Source organism: Cebidichthys violaceus, unplaced genomic scaffold (genome assembly GCF_023349555.1).
Source record: "Cebidichthys violaceus isolate CVI_PGR_0920_01 unplaced genomic scaffold, fCebVio1.0.p SCAF_10, whole genome shotgun sequence".
Taxonomy (NCBI): domain Eukaryota; kingdom Metazoa; phylum Chordata; class Actinopteri; order Perciformes; family Stichaeidae; genus Cebidichthys; species Cebidichthys violaceus.
In genome coordinates this window covers 5159770-5177979 of record NW_027176263.1, presented here as the reverse complement: position 1 = coordinate 5177979, position 18210 = coordinate 5159770, and the positions used below count along the sequence as shown (strand labels likewise).

Below are 18210 nucleotides of genomic sequence, written 5' to 3'. Positions count from 1 at the left end.
TTATCATTATTATTATTTCCACTAGTTAAATTGCTAAATTAAATAGAGTCTAGGTCTGAGTCAACGAAGGGATTTTAATAACATTAAGCATAATCTAAACCAGGAATTTACGTTTTAAACTCATTGTTAAGTAAATACCAATGATTAATTCTGACTTCTCTTATTTCACTATACGCCACACAGACTTCTGTCTTTATTTCATATATAAATCTGCAGGCCACAAGCATGTCCAGTTAAGCTACAGCCATAGACTAATCTCTAACTTGATGTGGGGGCTGTGTTGAAGAATGGTCGCCTTGTTTAGAGGATTAGTGCAGTTCTGCTCTAAATACAGAGGTCACTCACGATCGTAGAGAGTATGACGAGTGTCATGCACACACTTTCACTGACAGGCGCCATAAACAAGGAAGGACACCTTCCCGACTGTCAGAGGTCAACCATCAAAATACTGTGACATGGATTCTCTGTTAGCTAATATCTGTCTATTTGGTTTGAAGCTCCTTAAATTACATTTTTTTTGTAAGACTTTTTGTATTTAAATGAACCTGGAAACCAATAGAATATTTGGACATCACTAATGACGTTTGTTTACAGAAAGGATAATAGAACTCAAAGTGAAAAGCATCCCCTACTTCATGAGAGAAGTAACATTTAATTTGAAAAAACAACAGAGAAATCCTGGTTGTTACAGAAGTAGCCAAGTCCAATGTCTTTTTGTTGCAATTAAGTGATATAATGAAATACTGCTGAAACAGAAACATCAAAGAAACCACCACGACATTAAGTGTTTGTAATTATTGCATGCTTAGTTTATTTGGACTTGTTCTCAATTTGAGGCACATCAATCTTTTCCCCAGTGAGGAACTGCCAGATGCCTCCTCTGTAGTTCTCATTTCCCAAAGCGTAGAGGAAGACATTGAAGGTAGGAGAGGTCTTAGCCAGTATGGGAGCCATCTGCAGAGACAGGTGCCAGCATGACAAGGTTATTAATGCTTAAAAGACCACAAGGAGCAGATTATCGTGAAAATGCACTAGAATACAGTTATGAAGCATAATTGCTTGTTCAGCTAATTAGTTAAAGACACTTAGACTAGAATATTTATGACAATATAAAAATCCAAATCATTCTAATGTTTTTTGTTTACAGAAAAATTAAACAATCCTGGTGAAAATCAATGCACCAATAGGTCTGAATTATAGTGGAGGGTTATTGTGTGCATCTTTGTGCTGACTGTCCTTACCATCCTGAGCTTGGGGGAGACAAGGGTGGCGTTCTCCACAGCGGCATAGAAACACACGAGGCCATAGGGTCCCCAGCACAACAGCATAGTCTTAAGAGGAGTGTTGGGGTTGAACTACAGAGGGTAAAGAAAGATAAGAAGGAGGTACAAAACATGAATGATTACCAATCGAACAAAGGGAGAGAAGGAGAGAAAAATGCCTTGTGTCATGAGGCCCAGTCACATGCCTGGGATAAAAACTGTGTCTATGTTAAGACCATTCATGCTCAGCAGAAACAGCTAGCGAGTAAAGGGGCAGTTTGCTGTAATCCAGGGGTCAAAGTGTGAGTTTACACATTCAGAGATATATTTAAACTCTTAACATACAGGGTGGTAAGTAGCTTTAAGGTTAGAGAAAAATATTTGATTTTACACTGTCTGATAGTATCATATATTCTGCATCAGCTTCTTTCAACTCTGCATTGAAGATATATGATGGTTACACTAAGTGAACTATTCAAACCCACAACTTCATGTTTTTATGGCTGCACTTTCTATGAATTGGAAATATTATAGCTGTCTTGTGTATCATTTTATACACATTTGGGAGCTTTGGAAACTTTGTCAGCTTTACTTGACCTTAAAAAAAGTAGGTTTCCACTAAGTTTGTACTAAAGTTTAGTTTGTCCTGACTATAGGAGTCCTAAGCCTGAAGAGGCAGTTACAGAGACATATAAGGATATTTATGAAGCAACATCAGACACAACTTCTCACCACTTCTTGGCCATGGAACAAATCTGGACAACTGTATCTCTCCAGGTTTTTATAGCATACATTGTGTGACGTTACATTACACAATTTCATTGCTCTGGTGGAGAGCATGGTGCTACTCTGCAGCCTTTGTGCGTGTAATGAAAGTGTCTCCAGCCAACTCATATGACTGTGAGTAATAGGGCTTATGCAACATAAAGTGAGGCGACCTGATTTAGCCCCTGAGGAACTCCCCATTCACAGATACATTGTTCTTTTCACCACACACCAGCTACTGTCCGCATTCCCAACTGAAGCACCCGGTCTTCCCCCTGAGGCATTGACCTACATATGTCACAGCCTGCATGCTCTCCATTCACTGTCTGTTTGCCAGTCTAAATAAGGATGTGAGAAAGTTGTGATGACAGGAAGAGATCACATAGATGTCAATATAAAGAGGATTTCTATGATTTCTTCCAATGTGCAGTGATGGATAAAGTATTCATCTTTTTTTTTTTAAGTTAATGCACTAGTATCACACTGTAAAAATATCCTGTTAAAAGTAAAATTCCAGCATTGTTACTTAAGTAAAAGAGTGTAAGTATAACCAGGGAAATTTAAGATAATTAAAACACATTTAAATAGAAGGGAAAGCAGCAAATCGTCACATTTGTGAAGCTGTATTCTACATTTTAAAATGTAGTGTAGTAGAAATAGAGAGTGGCATGAAATGAAAAAGTAAAGTACCTCACATTTGGACCTAAGTCCAGTACTTGAGTAAATGCATTTAGTAACATTTTAACTGACTTCAAAGGAAGTCAGGAAGAATCTTGATGTGAATTACATATTTGTAAGGATTTGTGCATTAGTTATAACTTCTCTGTTACTTACAGCTACCAACTATCATTTCTAAATTCCAGCAAGCATGTGATTCAATTTGGTTTTGGAGCAACTGAAGCAAAACAGAGTCAGTGTGTCTATGTGTTGATAGATAGCCAACTTAATTTTAAATCTTTGTGAATCACATTATACCTCTGATCCTATGTTGTTGTATTTTGTATGTTTTTTTTTTTTTTCAAACTTACCCTGGGGTTGCCAGTCTTCTTGAATTTCTGTGCAATGGACTGGTAAGAGGACATGACAACAAACACCTGGATGGCCATGTTGAAGATGGTCATGGGGATCAAATAGGACACATAGTTTCTGTGGAGAAAAAAAATGCACATACGGCTGTAAAATCAGTATAAACTAATCACAATGGGGGATAGAGTATGCAAGACATCAATGCTTATCTTGATAGTGAAGAGTGTATGTGCCTACACAGTACCTGTCTCCCTTGGTATAGTCCAGAGTACAGCAGGTCCTGAGGGGCTCGTAGTCGTACTCTCCCCAGCCAATGAGAGGCATGGCAGACCAGAAAGCAGTAAAGAGCCAGACAAATACAGCCAGAGTGATGGCGCTGCTCCACTGCAGCTTTGTCCCTGATGAAAGCAAGTTCAAAACATTCATCATGACATTTTCTAACACCTCCAAAAAAGGTCACACTACTGCAGAAGCACTTTGTTTTAACGTGTTAATACCGCAGTAACTAGCTGTCTTACAAGCACAGGAAAATAGTGTGAACTGCAGATGAGGTGTTCAGTCACTTCCACTTCCCCCTGTATCCTGTTATTAATAATGGTGGCTAAAAATAGCAGGATAGCTGGAGCTAAATTATTTCTGACCATGAGAAGAAATGTTTTTTACTCAACACTCAAGTCTCCCAGGTTGCAGTTTTAACACCCAAAAAACTGCAACTTGGGAAACAATGTTGGCTATCTTCACAAGCTATTTTGTCTTTATTCCTTTATGGCCATGACCTGTGGCAAATTTAAAGAAAACAGGCCACTTGTAACCAGCTGGTCTCTTCAGATTAGCAGGAGGTCTTAAGATCAGCTGGAGACCGAGAACAAAAACCTGCTCAGTGTTTGATTGGGTGTGTTGTGTGTGTGAGTTCGTTTGGCTGTGTGTTTGTGTATGTGTGAGAGCCTGTGCTTCATGGGGTAGGGAAAGCAAAATGCATTTGGTGTGCATTTTACTAGGACTTACTAGTGCAGTACTGGTGGTATCTGTCCCAGGCGATGGCGGCTATGAAGTGGATGCTGGCGAGAGCTGTCATGAAGCCCTGGAAACCATGAGTCTGGCATCCGTCAGAGCCATAAGGCCAGTACCTTGAGACAGAGGGTGTGTTCATAAATGTACTAATGTCTTCATCTAAAAAGAATAAATAACAATTGACTAAATACACTAAAACTGATTGATGTAAGCAATCCATGAATTTACTATTTTAGATTATGGGAATAAACAATAATAGGAGGCTATACATATATATATATATATATATATATATATATATATATATATATATATATATATATATATATATATATATATATATATATAATCCCTAGACTGGTGAACACTGAGAGCAGCATATTTCATCTCGCAATTACAGCTTGACATATAGGCTTTATTCAGCAGTGTATTGACCGCTCCCCCTCCCTTTTACAACCCTGATTGTTCCTCCCGGTATCGACCATACAGCTCCGTGTAGATTATTCGTCTCGGGAACAGGTAGCCAGGTAGTATTTTCTCAATACATTTTCCATGATATTCATTATTTATGGGGGTGGTTACATCACTGACCTCAGGAAGCTGGAGAAAGCGGCGACGGTGGCGTTCATAGAGATGCCAATATCAGCCATCGCTAAACTGAACACTAGGAAATTGCTGGGGGTCCTTAGCTCTCTCACTTTGAGGAAAGCAACGATTGTCACCGCATTTAGAAAGAAGCCCAGCAGACCTTTGGCGGAACAGAAATAAACAATCGTGAATGAAGGCAGTGTGCGGCGGTGAATGGAAACCAGTGTGCACATCGATGCTTATTGCGTCACATGCAGCACCGTGGTATTTCATAAACATGCTCCTTTCAAACATCGCATTTTGTAAACAGATTGTACGTGAAGGTTAATTTGCGAGTCTAAAGAGAAAGCTACAGTCTCTGTATAGTGTCAGTGACCAGGTGGCGTCAGGTCCTGCCATAGGTTAACATTACTCAGCGGGTGCAGCCCTTGTATCCTCGCAGTAGTTTTGGCTGATTTCCAGCACAAAAGAAAAACACTCACCCTCCACCAGCAGACATGATCCCAGTGAAAACACATCGAAGTCGGTGAAGCCGTCCGGTAAAGGGTAAGACGAGACCATCCTGAAGTCGAATTGATACAACAAAGTGCAGCTGTCAAAGACTTTTCACTCCTCCCAACCCTCTCGTTTACGATGTGCCTCTATGGCTGAAGAGAGACAGCTTTTAAAGGGGCATTTCACGTGAAAAGGATGCACTTTATTATGTAAAGCCCTCGCACTCTCTGTCGCCCCAATCCGTGCAGGAATGTCTTAATGAACATAACCACACAAACCTCAACCCTTAATGCGTATTTAGCCACCGCAACAGTAAGCCCTCAATTAGTTACACAACAAGCCTTTGTGTCTCTGCGTCCGGGTGAGGATGCAGCCGCAGCCAATGTCAAAGGACGAGACGAGACGACGCGTTTGATGCAGCTCACAGCTTTGAGTCGCTTTAAGGAGACACAACAGGTGTCTGCAGAGATCCAGCCTCCCGTTAATCAGAACTACACTCACAATTAAGAAGAAGACAAAACCCTCCAACCACAACATCAGAAGTTTCCCCTTCATTAACACCAACAATAATAACCCCATTATTCTTGGACCTCCATGTTCTTGCCAAAGGCTGTGTATGAATGTTTTATATATATATATGTATATATATATATATATATATATATATATATATATATATATATATATATATATATATATATATGTATATATATATATATATATATATATATATATGTATATATATATATATATATATGTATATATATATATATATATATATATATATATATATATGTTTGTGTGTGACTAACTGTAAAGACACATGGTGTCTTATCTGCAAGCAAGGAGTTATCATTTCTAGTTTTCCAGCACATCAACCTGCAGTTTATGCATTATATTAAGATAAAATGTTTGTGATGTGTTTCAATTCATTACAGTAACCATGCCCATTCGCTGATTAATGACACATAGGGATTATTCTGACACTACAGAGGATCAATGTGAGTACTGTTGATCTGTATCTTTTTTTAATCCTTTGTCCCATATGGTAGGCTCTGTTTTGACTTGTGGATGTGAAACTGGACATGTCAGCACTTGCTTTGTGGACATTTTTTTTGCTTTCTTTGAATGGAATAAAACTTTTGATATGCACTGACCTCAAGAGATTAAACCAATATGGCATCTGCCTGGAATGATAGAGAACAAAACTAAATTGTACTTTCGGAACCTCAGACACAACATGTGTCAAAAGAAGCTTGATTCAGTCTGGAGTTTCCTGTGTGATAAGGGATAAATGTGTTGTACAATAAAAGCATGTGTTCCAATTGAGCGTTTGGAGTTTATCAAGTATGTAAATGACATGAAATCCAGCCGTCATCTCCACCCTTCAATGCATTTGTCATGTTTCAGTTCCGACATCATTTGCAGCTTTTCATGCCAAAGGGATAGAGGGGACACAAGCCTAACATTGTAACAAGGATTATAAGATCAGAAATCTTGTGAAATATAGGTGAAAATGTGTGAAAAGTGCTTAATAATATGGAATGCTAATGGTCAAGAACCATTACATATAATATATACTTTTAAATAGTATACACTTTACATCACACTAAAACAAATGGCTCCAAACAAAACAAAAAATCCTTGTGACCTTGGTTGACTCAAACATTAAACATGAGTTTAAGTGTGCAGTTGTCACTTTTTTTTTTACATAGGTATTCCTTTTTTTGGTCCAAAATCTTAAAATTGGTTAGACAAAAAATTTAAATTAAATAATGCTTTAACAAATTAACAACAATCCCATACCATTCAAAATATCCTCAAGAGTGTAAAGAAATACTGTCACAAATAAGTGTATACAATGTTTTTTGATGAAGCACTTGTGCACTGATGCAAACTCTAACATTTGATCTGACAACTCTTGCTCCATATTAACCCATAATGATATCGTATGATACGGCAAACACTCCCAAATCCCATTTATTCTAATGTTACTTCTATTCTTATGAGACTTTTTGCACACTAAGGATGACATTGCACCTCAAATAAGGTCCAGTCTTAGTTCATACAATGTAAAGGGGCAGCTTTATTGGATTCAGTAAATGAGATTAACTACTTGCATTGCAATATGGAATGTTTAAGATCTTCAACATGAGGGAGCATGATTGCTCAACATGTTTAGAGCCTCAAAACAGGCCTGCAAGGTTGTAAAGCCATACATACTGATCAACCTGTGATTTGAAGGGATTTTAAAACAAAAGAGTGAAATAACTCTATAGTAAAGGGCAAAGAAGGAAAAGTTTAATATATCCATATGTCGCACATAATTCAGTAACTATTATTTTCATTATCAATCTATAGGATGTATTAATCTCTATCAAATTTTTTTGTGACCTGGCACTGCGGTGAAATGTGAGTCAGATGCAATGTTGTTTCTTTGTTCACACATATTAAAGAGTGTTTTGTGTGTTTCGTCAGATCTTCAGGCCAGAGTTGGCACACTTCGCAATGCCAGCCAAGTGTAACACTAAACTTCCAGCATGACGCAATACAAGGGGAAACACAAGGAACAGGTGCCAAATAACACATGGATTTACTAACACTGCAAAACACAAACTTTACAATTGGAGGTATTTTCCTCTAGTGTTGGACTAACTGGGTTACAGAGGGGAAATCTAAAGGCCACTATGAGTCTCTTTCACTCAAACTGATAAACATACATTTCTTACTTATTTTAGTAGTTTTCCTTATTTTGACATATTTTGTCGGTTTATAAAATACTACTTTGTTTCCTGTTGATGAGTCTACATGCGTAATTTATGTGCAGATACATACATGGGATGAAGAGGGGATCTCAAAAGGAGTAACACTTTTAAGAATAGGTATTTTCTTTGATGAGACATTATGCAGGAAATTATTTGATTCATTTTTGGAAATATCTTGTCAGTGGTTCAGGCCCCAACTGTAGGGTTATTTTCTCTTACTTTACATGAAAAAAAGTATTTTCATATTATTGTTCATTTTACATCAAATTATTTATATCTGTATTCTAACTGCAGTGATATTCGTTGTTTTGTGATAAAAAATAAATACATTTAAAAAAAGGACTGCGGATTAAGGAAATGTTAAATGAGCATCTGTTGAGTGCGACGGTCTCAAGGTAGGAGCCGCAGGCTGGGATAAAGGGGCCACCTTGTGGTAGAACATAGTGCTGTCCACTTACAGATTAACAGTCACGGCAGGGCTCATATGAACAAGCTACATTTGAGGGAAAGAAAAAATCCAAACATCACAGTGGATTATGACCATTTCGGAAGTGTTTTTCTGTGATAATAAATAGGGACGTCTCTGCGCAGCCTATCGGATTCAGGGATGCAATACGCATCCAAATGAAAAGAACGCCAGTCCTTTCGCTAATCCTTGTCTATCCTTTTTATCTCGGGACTCATAGCAGTCCGATCACTATGGGACAGCGAAGCGGTGGGACAAAGCAATGCGGATGATATTCCTGTAAATGAGAGAAAAAAGCAAGTCTGTTTGACTTCAGTGGGCGCAAACTGGGCGCATGTAGCCAAGCTGCGTATGCGTAAAAGTGGGCCACAATGTTCCTCGTCCTGCTCCTGGGGCTCTACGCGGCCACAGGTGAACTTCTCTCCCCAGTGAGCTCCTGCCCGTCGCAGTGCAGCTGTTTTTACCACAACTTGAGTGATGGATCAAAGGCCAGGTAAGGAAAAAGTCCAAGTGAACATTGCTTCATATCAAACACATTATAAAGTGCTCTGGCAGACGTGCATCTTTTGATACGGTATTGTCTAGTCTTCAAGGAGGACAGATGTTTGTTTAGGGGTGAACACCTGTACAAACGATAATTCAGCGAGTGCATGTCGGTCCAATTCTATTTAATGCAGGATTCTCTCTCAAAGGCACTTTCAACCTCCCCATCTATGCGTTTTATGCGACTTTAGATGGTTTGGGTGGATTGGGAGATCAGTATTTTTTCGGAATTATTAGCCACAGCATTTTTTTTATGCTTGTGAATTTACCACATACATTTTTATCCTCTAGACTTCAAAACCTTAATCTCAGACTTTGATGCTAATTTCTAATTAATTGCTATATTTGTCATTTGCTTTGTTAAAAATGTCCTTAAATGCGTAATTTGGGTGGGATGATTTGGAGGTGAACAAACATTCTCCAATGATGTCTCCCTTTTAGGAGCGTGATTTGCAATGATCCCGAGATATCTCTTGTGCCTGTCGGGTTTCCTGTTGACACATCCAAGCTGCGGATTGAGAAGACGGCCATCCAGCGGATACCGAGCGAAGCCTTCAACTACCTCTCCAGTCTGGAATTCCTGTGGATGTCTTTCAACACGCTGTCCGCCTTGAGCCCGGACAGTTTCCGGGGACTGCTCAACCTGGAAGAGCTTCGTCTGGACGGGAATGCCCTCACCGCCTTTCCCTGGGAATCTCTCATGGATATGCCCAGTCTCAGACTTCTCGATTTGCACAACAATCAGCTCCCCTCGCTGCCAGCGGAGGCCACCACTTACATCAAAAACCTCACCTACTTGGATCTGTCCAGCAACAGCTTGCTGACTCTGCCGACTGAGGTGCTGTCCACCTGGCTGGCGGCGAAACCTGTGCAAGGTCCAGAGAGCTCCAAGATGATACTTGGTAAATCCCCTAAAACTCCATTCGTGGTTTACGCCTGCCTCAGTTCACAATACCAAAAAGAGCGCTATCAAACACTGTGCGTAAAGAAACGTGTTAATTAATTTTGTACAAAGCAGCGTTGTTGCAGCAGCTGGACAAAACAGTTGCTAAGCAACACATAATTTGATGTATGGTAAGGGAAGGTTTGTACTTCATAAAATTTGCCCCATTAATATTTGAAGATGATATTTGCTTTGAAAAACGATGTAACATAATTAGCATTTAAAGACCAAAGTAACACATTATTTGAACACTATTAAGCATTTATAAGCCATATATACACGGTCTATAACTGGTTTGCAATATAGACCATTCTTGTGAGCAGATATAGGGTGTAAGTGTTTATTAATATATTTTCCAACAGCTACTGCTGACACTTATTTCATATCTATCTATCTGTGTGTAAAATACAAAATGTATTTTACTCTTACTCATCTCCTGTGTGTTTAACCCATTCTCATACTCAGAACAGTGGACAGCTCTAAAGGACAGGAGGGTGAAATGACAGCAAGACCTGACCTTGAACACTATTCCACCAACATCATCATCATCATCATCATCATCATCATCATCGTCGTCGTCTTCGTTGTCGTGGTCATGGTCATGGTCATGATGTAGTTTATGAATTACATGTTAATCCTCTTACAGGATTAACATCCTTACATCCACACCGGCCATCTGCAGGCTGGTCTATCACTTTGCACACAGCTGGACGCTGGTCTTCCTTCTGTAACCTCACATGTGCCCTCACCATCAGGTCTGCATGACAACCCCTGGGTGTGTGACTGTCGGCTCTACGACCTGGTCCAGTTCCAGAAGTCTCCGACTCTTTCAGTGGCATTCATTGACACGAGGCTGAGGTGTTCAGCACCGGAAAGTGTATCAGGGGTCCTGTTCAGTGACGCAGAGTTGCGGCGCTGTCAGCTCCCGCGTATCCACACAGCTGTGGCACGAGTCCGGAGCGCTGTTGGGAACAATGTGCTGCTCCGCTGTGGCACCATTGGAGTCCCCATCCCAGACCTGTCATGGCGCAAAGCAGATGGGCGACTCCTTAATGGATCAGGTGAGTCTTTCTCTGTGTGTTGTGACTGAGATAAGATGTTTTTTTACACACTGTACTGCTGCTGTTAATTAAACAGAAAGCTAACAGTGGAGTTAGTGAGGTTGTAAGTCTGACTGACAGCTATGGCTACAGCAATGAGTTATGCAACACTGCTGATGATCATTGCAACACTGTGTAATCACCTGCTTGGTGTCTCTTTGCACATCAATGAAAGGGAATATTTCTCATATTTAAATTTTCTCTCTCATTGTCCTTTTGTAACCATTTTGTAACGATCATAATCTCCCCTCTCTGCCACCATAGTCCAGCAGGAAACCTCAAAGGAGGGAATCACCTGGTCCATCCTCCGTGTCCCAGCTGTGTCCTATCGGGATTCAGGGAAATACATCTGCAAGGCCACTAACTATGCTGGGAACGCTGAAGCTGTCATTTCTCTCATTGTCTCTAACTCACCAAAACCAGAGGGGAACCAAACCAGCAATGACAAGAGAGCCAAAGTCAAGAAACCCAACCCGGTGGGCAAAGCTGCCTATCAGGAGAAACTGGTGGCCAGATATGTGGTTCCAACCTCCACACCTTCATCACTGCCTGCCCTGGATCCAGGCCTTCCACCTGGTCTTGGTCCTGATCCTGGACTAGCCAGTTACAGCCTAGCTGACAGAGCAACCCCCGGGCCTGCCACCTCCTCCAACCCAGATGCGCTGCTGGATCTGGAGAAGACTAATCTAAGCAACCTGGCGGCCAACACGTCATCTCTGCAGCAGGACCCGGACAGGGTGGTCCGCTCAGTAAAGGTGGTGGGGGACACAGACAATACAATTTCTTTGAACTGGAGAGCCCCTAAGGCCAAGAACACAACAGCATTTAGTGTGCTGTATGCTGTGTTTGGAGAGAGGGATATGAGGAAGATTAATGTTGGGGCGGGACAGAACCGTGTTACCATCGACGGGCTGGTGCCCAGGACCAAGTACATTGCCTGTGTGTGTGTGAGAGGGCTGATCCCCAAGAAAGAACAGTGCGTCATATTTTCCACTGATGAAGCAGCCAGTGCCACTGGGACCCAGAGGTTGATTAATGTGATTGTGATCACAGTGGCCTGTATCATTGCGGTCCCGCTCACTGTCATCGTGTGCTGTGGGGCTCTGAAGAGACGCATTCAGAAGTACTGGGGAAAGAAATCCAAGGACATCCAAGATTCATACGTGACCTTTGAAACGCTGTCGCCTGGCACGAAGGCCAAAGGGCTCGAGGGGGAATATTTGAACAGACTGAACCCAGAGGAGTCCAACAGGCTGCTGTCAGCCCGCTCCAGCTTGGATTCTGAGGCAACAGCTAAGATAGAGGGACAGCCTAACGAGTACTTCTGCTGACATCATGCTCCAGCTCCGGCTCCTGCTCCACGCCATCTTCCTCGCATGCACCCGCATCCATGTCCCGGTCAGACCGCTAACACCCATTCGCATCCCCATCCCCATCCCCATCCCCATCACCACCCCCATCTCCATCCACATCCGTATCCGTATCCCCATCACTGCCTGTACTCTCACTCTCAGCAACATCCTGACATCAGTCCCCCTCCCACGCGCTCCCGTACGCCCACACCATGGGATTCCCCCCCACCCGTCCCTCCTCGCTGGATCACGCCACCAACTCCACCGCCACAGAGATCCAACTTCTATCAAAGGACTTTTGCACGCTGCACTATAATGGAAATATCAGTTTAGAGGAATATTTAACATCATAATTAACTTTTTTTTTTTTCAGACATTTGTTGAATATTTAATGTTTTTTACAGATAGAGTGAAACTCACTTCACTGACATACATGTGTGCATGAATTAATAACAAGACAACTTGTGCACATGCTTTTATTTCTAAAAGAATGTTTTGATCACTAAGCCTGTAAGAGAAAACATGTCTAAAAGCTGAAAGAGCATAGCAATTGTTGTAAACTATTTTTCATCTCACTTGCATGGCCCAGCGAAGAAACCTCTGCAACCTGATCCGACTTAAAGGGAACTCATTGATAGATACTCTATTGTTTATATCATTAATGTATGTGTATGAATTGTATATACTTCACTGCATGATGTACACTTCCATATACAGTTAAGTCTGTGCCTCTGTATATATCTGTCATAGGTTCTCAGAGAAGATATACACATAGGCATGGTTCAACACTCTGGTGTGTGGAGGAAAGCTGGAGCTGGAGAGAAGTACAGGAAGGACTGAACTATGACACAATGTAAATAGGGTGGAAATGATGCTAAATGAAATGTTCAACAATTTATATTCCCAGCAGTGAGACACATACAGAAATATCTTTATGTACATGTTTTGTGCCACCATCATTACCCTTTTAAATGTAGATCTATTCATTCCAATGATATTAGTTGAATAAACTTTTATATACATATCCAGTTGGTGCTTTGTCTTGTTATGTCTTGTTTCATCACACCATGTTGATAGATATTAATTTCGAAAGGGTGATACAGATTATGCTCTTTATTTTATTTATGTGGCTGGTTTGAACAAACTTATTCCATGGAATGAGTTCAGTATTTGCCATCTCTTGACTATCAGTGTCTGTCTCAGGTGGTCTGCGACTTAAAGGTATGACTTTCTGATAAGTCCCCCTAAAGGGTTTGTAAGTTGTGATAGCTTTATTATTGCTAGTAAAAAAATGTACCAACAATTTATATATCGGTTATAAGGTACTGACAATTACAACTTCAAGGTTGTCAGCCTGTGAAAAATTCCACCAGACTTCCCAGCAGGACTTTTCTGTTTATGGCTCTTTAATTCATCAATAAAACCTTCTAATGAAGTTATTTTCTGGGAAAAACATGCAGAGAATCTTGACCAAAATTAAATTATTAACAAATGATTAACTTGTATAGCTGCATGGCTGATTAGAGAGTGGAACTTGCAAGTATTGGATTTTAAACTTTTAGAACTTCATTGTTATCAAATAGGAAGGGTAAATACCAGTCAGAGGTAATTTTCACAAACTGGAAACTCAGACATTTGTTCTTATTAATAGCATATAAGTGATATATAAGCAATTGGATGATTAGTTACAAACCTAGCATACAAATCGACATGGCAACATATAGAGGGTCAGACCTGCTCACACTGTCCTGGTGTTAATCATGCCTCCACAAAGAATTAGACGCCACTTGTTCAGTACTCGGTATGTCAGGGATTAGACTTAATAGGCTTCATTCGTCTGCCGCAGTCGACATGTCTTGAGCACGAATGTAGCCCTCAATTTTATGAAATTTCCCGGACTATGGACATAATTTATTACCTGCTAGTTATTGCTTTGTTTAACATCCAGCCGTATGAAACGTATCGTCAATGTTTACGTGGGTGCAGCTGCGTAGAAGACCGCCATGGAAGGTAAGACCTGATTCATGCAGTCCAAGCTGCGCCATGACAGACGTATTTTTAACCTTTTAACTGTGTCAGTGGGTGGCGGAAAATGAATCAAGGACACATGGTTACATGGAAGTGCATATCTTATATTGTTTAAAAAAAGCCAAAAGGTTAGCCTTATGGGCTAGGTCTGTAGCTTCAATTTGTGGCCCTAGTCTATTGTGTTTATAAAGCATCAGGCTACATAGTACCAACACATTCACTTAAACTCTTCCTTTTAATCGTAGGTCGCTCATATGTATGGAGGAGAGTGCGTTTGGGGCCATACCAGAGAACCTTCCAGATGATATGACCAAAATACGAATAGAAAAATCTCACTTTACTGAAATACCCAGAGGGGCATTCTCACAGACGCCCGTCTTGGAAAACTTGTGGTTAAACTTCAACGATATCACAGTGATCAACTCAAAGGGTCTGGAGGGTTTGGGGAACTTAACCGAGCTCCGTCTGCAAGGGAACAAGCTCCGTTCAGTACCATGGACAGCGTTCGAAGACACACCGTCCCTGAAGATCCTGGACCTGAAGCACAACCAGCTAGACGTCCTGCCCGAGCATGCGTTGAAATTTTTGCCAGATCTGACTTACTTAGACTTATCCTTCAATCGGCTTACGGTCATATCGAAGGAGGTTTTCCAAAATTGGCCTCTCTACCAGAAACTACAGAACACGGAGGAGCAGGAGGGGGCCGCTTTCGGGCCGAACGTCGTCCTCGCGCTCCACGACAACGCGTGGGTCTGCGACTGCCGCCTGAAGGGCTTCGTGGAGTTCATCAGGTCCCTGAGCCCCCCTATTATACTGATGAACTCCTACTTGATCTGCTCAGGGCCGGACTTTAAGGCGGGCAAGTTCTTCCATGAGGTAGAGCTGCAAGCGTGCGTGAAGCCCATCGTCACCACCCTGTCCTCCAACATCAGCCTGCCTCAGGGCGCAAACCTCACCCTGCGCTGCATCGCCAAGGCCCGGCCAGACCCCGCGGTGTGGTGGACATATGGTCTGAAGATAATCAGAGGATTTCATGGTAAGAGTGTGATGTCCACGACATGTCATCCACACACACCCGGAGTGATATCTTGTGGTAAATTAGATACTTAAATACGGTTTAATCGCAGACCTTATAACCCCTCTTTAAAATGAGGAGATCTAAATCTGGATATTGGCCCACCGCGATAATCACCACTGATTCTCTCAATCTGCACACCATCAGTGTTGATTAAGAGTGTTGGAGATTATAGTGCACTATAGCCTACCTAATGTCAGCCGTGTTGGGCTATACTGTTTAATTAAGTAAAAAATCGGCGTCATCAGACTTAATATTTAGAGTGCAGTGCTGCTGCAGATCACTGCGAGTAAACAGTTCATCATAAACAAATAACCAGGCCGTTGCTGCCACTAGTGTCCCTGCTATCACTATCACCATGTCTGTTGCTAACAGTGATCCACCTAAAAAAAGTAGCTGTCGAGTAGCTGCAAACTTAAGTAAAAGTACACACATTTAAGAACCAAATAGAAAATAGTCTTCAAAATACAACATCAACACTACCCTTTTTAACAAAGTATTCTTTATAAAGGGCTTATAAGCTCCTTGCTTTACATGATTCATTAATGTTTTTTTATAATTCAGTTATAAGCAATTAATAAGAACAACGTTTTGGTTGCCAGGTTAGGAAATATTCCCCTTACTCAGATTCATTAATAGTAAGGTAATTTAAAAGTAATTAAAAAGAGCAACATTTGCCTCACTCTAGGCCATCAGTTATAAGTGTGAATAAGTAATTGATAAAGGATTGGATAAGCCGATAGCAAAAGCTAGTAAATCATTTGCAATTGTTAATGTTATTAGATCATTAATCAAGGATTTGCCCATGTGCACACTTTAAATATTAACCAGTTAATACATGCATTTTGTTCAGCTGTTTTTCAGAAAGTCACAGGTCAAATGGTCCATGGGAGTGTCCTTTCTGATAAATTAAAGAGCTTCATGAATTCTTATCTTATTAATTGATAAATTGGTCTTTATTTAGTTCTTCAAGTTACAAAATACATTTATCCATTAATAAAGCCATTAGTTACAACTGCTCACTGCTGTCTTGTTCCAACTCTTTTCGACCATACCTTCTCCTGGTAGAGAATTACTTAAATGTATACAAAGACAACATTTTCAGCCTGTGCGATCACACATTTTCTATGTAATTACATAATTTTTAAATCAACTGCACCAGTGAGAAAACATTTTTCTGCTATACTTTTCTTATGTTATATTATATGGATGGACCATGTAACGATAATCCCCCTCAACATATTTATTAGATCTTAAATAATTACCCACTGTTGACAATCAACTCATAAATATTTTTTCAAGCAAAATGGCGAACATTTTCTGGTTTCAACTTCTCAATTGTGAGGATTTGCTTCTTTTCTTTTTCTTACAATAAATTTAATATCTTAAGGTTCTGGACTGCAAACCCAGCAAGTTGTTCACATCACCTCAGATTTACACAAAATAATAGTTAGTTGCAGCTCTAAGTCTATGTCTGCGCCACTATGCTTTTTGTATCCCTGTGTGTGAAGCGGCCATATTATTGTTCAGACTTTCTTCTAGCTTAATTCATTGGCGTTTTTTTCCCATCTCAGAATATAAATTACCTGAATTTGGTGAAATAATTAGTTTTCAACTTGATATGTGGAAAAATGTATTAAGATAATCAACAAAATGATTAAAAACTGAGATTTATTGTCTAATCTTACATGTCCTTTAAAATAAAAATGTATATCCCTGTTTTCCTCCCAGAGTCTCAGGAAAGAGTGGATGAAAACACCATCAGATCCCTCCTGCTGATCCCCTCTCTGCATGCTGCTGACCGTGGTGTCTACACCTGCACTGCCGTCAACTTCATTGGAAACTCCTCTGTCAGCGTCCTCCTGGACGTCCACTCTCCAGACGGCTCCCAGTCATCAGTCCTCTATGACAAACCGGTTCCACCTGCTGCCAGTGATGAAAACGTTTACATTGACATCCACATTGCCAAACAGACCGTCCGTGGTATTACCATTGAGTGGTACGCCGCTTTGGAACGCCCTGCAGAAACCTGGTTCACCATCCACTTTGGCCAAGCAGGCAATGATAAGAAAGAAATGATCTTCATCGGCCCTGGGATTCACTCTTACTCCGTCTCTGATCTGATGCCTGCTACCAAATATGAAATCTGTGTAACACTTAAGAACCAGGCACCACGTAATGGTCAGTGCATTGTGTTTGTAACAGGAAGTGACATTACTGAGATGGAGCAGAGGGAGAAGCTGATACATATAGTGGTTATAGTTTTAGCCATGGTGCTGGCGGTCCCTATAGGTATGTATGCCTGCACCACCGACACTAAGTTTGCCTGCCTGGAGGGTATCATGGAGTCCTGGAAAAACCGGCGGAGAGAGAGAAGCTCATCCGGGAGGGAACGGGAGAGGCAGGGCACCTTCGACAGCCTGCAGGCTGCCAGCGACGAGGGCCTGGTTAATAAAGATTCCAGTGAAGACAGGAAGGTGAGGAGAAGGTCAGATGACAGACAGCATAAAGGCAAAGCCGTCCACAGCAGACTCACAGCTGAACTGTATTAAATTACTAGTTGTCAAGCCAACAAGGTAAAACATGAAACTGACCTTGTTATAGACCAATGTCTCACTCTGTAGCAGTTATTTTTGTCAAATAGAATAGAACAAATAGATCTGCTGTATGACACTGATTTTAACACTTATAAGTTCAATATTCAGAAGAATGATCAAGTTGTCTGTCTTGGTTTTAATCTCATCTCTCCCTCTGTTCTAGGCTGCGGAGTTTGTTGCAAAGATGTGAATGA

General features: G+C 40.9%; 3 protein-coding genes across 3 annotated transcripts; 2 read left to right on the top strand and 1 right to left on the bottom strand.

Annotated features, from left to right (window-relative positions):
- Nucleotides 1–785: 785 nt before the first annotated feature.
- rgra (retinal G protein coupled receptor a) lies at nt 786–5535 on the bottom strand. The gene is made up of 7 exons (XM_068717462.1): nt 5135–5535; nt 4656–4812; nt 4059–4180; nt 3298–3451; nt 3056–3173; nt 1242–1355; nt 786–954 (listed from the first exon to the last, which is right to left on the bottom strand). The coding sequence occupies exons 1-7, from the start codon at nt 5211–5213 to the stop codon at nt 811–813; spliced, it is 888 nt and encodes a 295-aa protein (XP_068573563.1). The 5' UTR covers nt 5214–5535; the 3' UTR covers nt 786–810.
- Nucleotides 5536–8749: 3214 nt separating this feature from the next.
- lrit1a (leucine-rich repeat, immunoglobulin-like and transmembrane domains 1a) lies at nt 8750–12295 on the top strand. The gene is made up of 4 exons (XM_068717448.1): nt 8750–8871; nt 9363–9823; nt 10620–10925; nt 11229–12295. The coding sequence occupies exons 1-4, from the start codon at nt 8750–8752 to the stop codon at nt 12293–12295; spliced, it is 1956 nt and encodes a 651-aa protein (XP_068573549.1).
- Nucleotides 12296–14216: 1921 nt separating this feature from the next.
- On the top strand, nt 14217–17971 carry lrit2 (leucine-rich repeat, immunoglobulin-like and transmembrane domains 2). Its single transcript, XM_068717436.1, has 3 exons — nt 14217–14326; nt 14590–15380; nt 17151–17971. The coding sequence occupies exons 1-3, from the start codon at nt 14217–14219 to the stop codon at nt 17969–17971; spliced, it is 1722 nt and encodes a 573-aa protein (XP_068573537.1).
- The last annotated feature ends 239 nt before the right edge of the window (nt 17972–18210 follow it).

What these genes read in the sequence shown, in the direction of transcription:
- rgra (XM_068717462.1), bottom strand. Translation starts at nt 5,213, where the DNA reads ATGGTCTCGTCTTACCCTTTACCGGACGGCTTCACCGACTTCGATGTG. An exon ending in ATCATGTCTGCTGGTGGAGG is followed by an intron (nt 4,813 to 5,134) that starts GTGAGTGTTTTT and finishes GTTCCGCCAAAG; the next exon opens with GTCTGCTGGGCTTCTTTCTA. An exon ending in TCTCCCCCAAGCTCAGGATG is followed by an intron (nt 955 to 1,241) that starts GTAAGGACAGTC and finishes CTGTCTCTGCAG; the next exon opens with ATGGCTCCCATACTGGCTAA.
- lrit1a (XM_068717448.1), top strand. Translation starts at nt 8,750, where the DNA reads ATGTTCCTCGTCCTGCTCCTGGGGCTCTACGCGGCCACAGGTGAACTT. An exon ending in AGTGATGGATCAAAGGCCAG is followed by an intron (nt 8,872 to 9,362) that starts GTAAGGAAAAAG and finishes TCTCCCTTTTAG; the next exon opens with GAGCGTGATTTGCAATGATC. An exon ending in GAGCTCCAAGATGATACTTG is followed by an intron (nt 9,824 to 10,619) that starts GTAAATCCCCTA and finishes CCTCACCATCAG; the next exon opens with GTCTGCATGACAACCCCTGG.
- lrit2 (XM_068717436.1), top strand. Translation starts at nt 14,217, where the DNA reads ATGGACATAATTTATTACCTGCTAGTTATTGCTTTGTTTAACATCCAG. An exon ending in GTAGAAGACCGCCATGGAAG is followed by an intron (nt 14,327 to 14,589) that starts GTAAGACCTGAT and finishes TTTTAATCGTAG; the next exon opens with GTCGCTCATATGTATGGAGG. An exon ending in GATAATCAGAGGATTTCATG is followed by an intron (nt 15,381 to 17,150) that starts GTAAGAGTGTGA and finishes TTTTCCTCCCAG; the next exon opens with AGTCTCAGGAAAGAGTGGAT.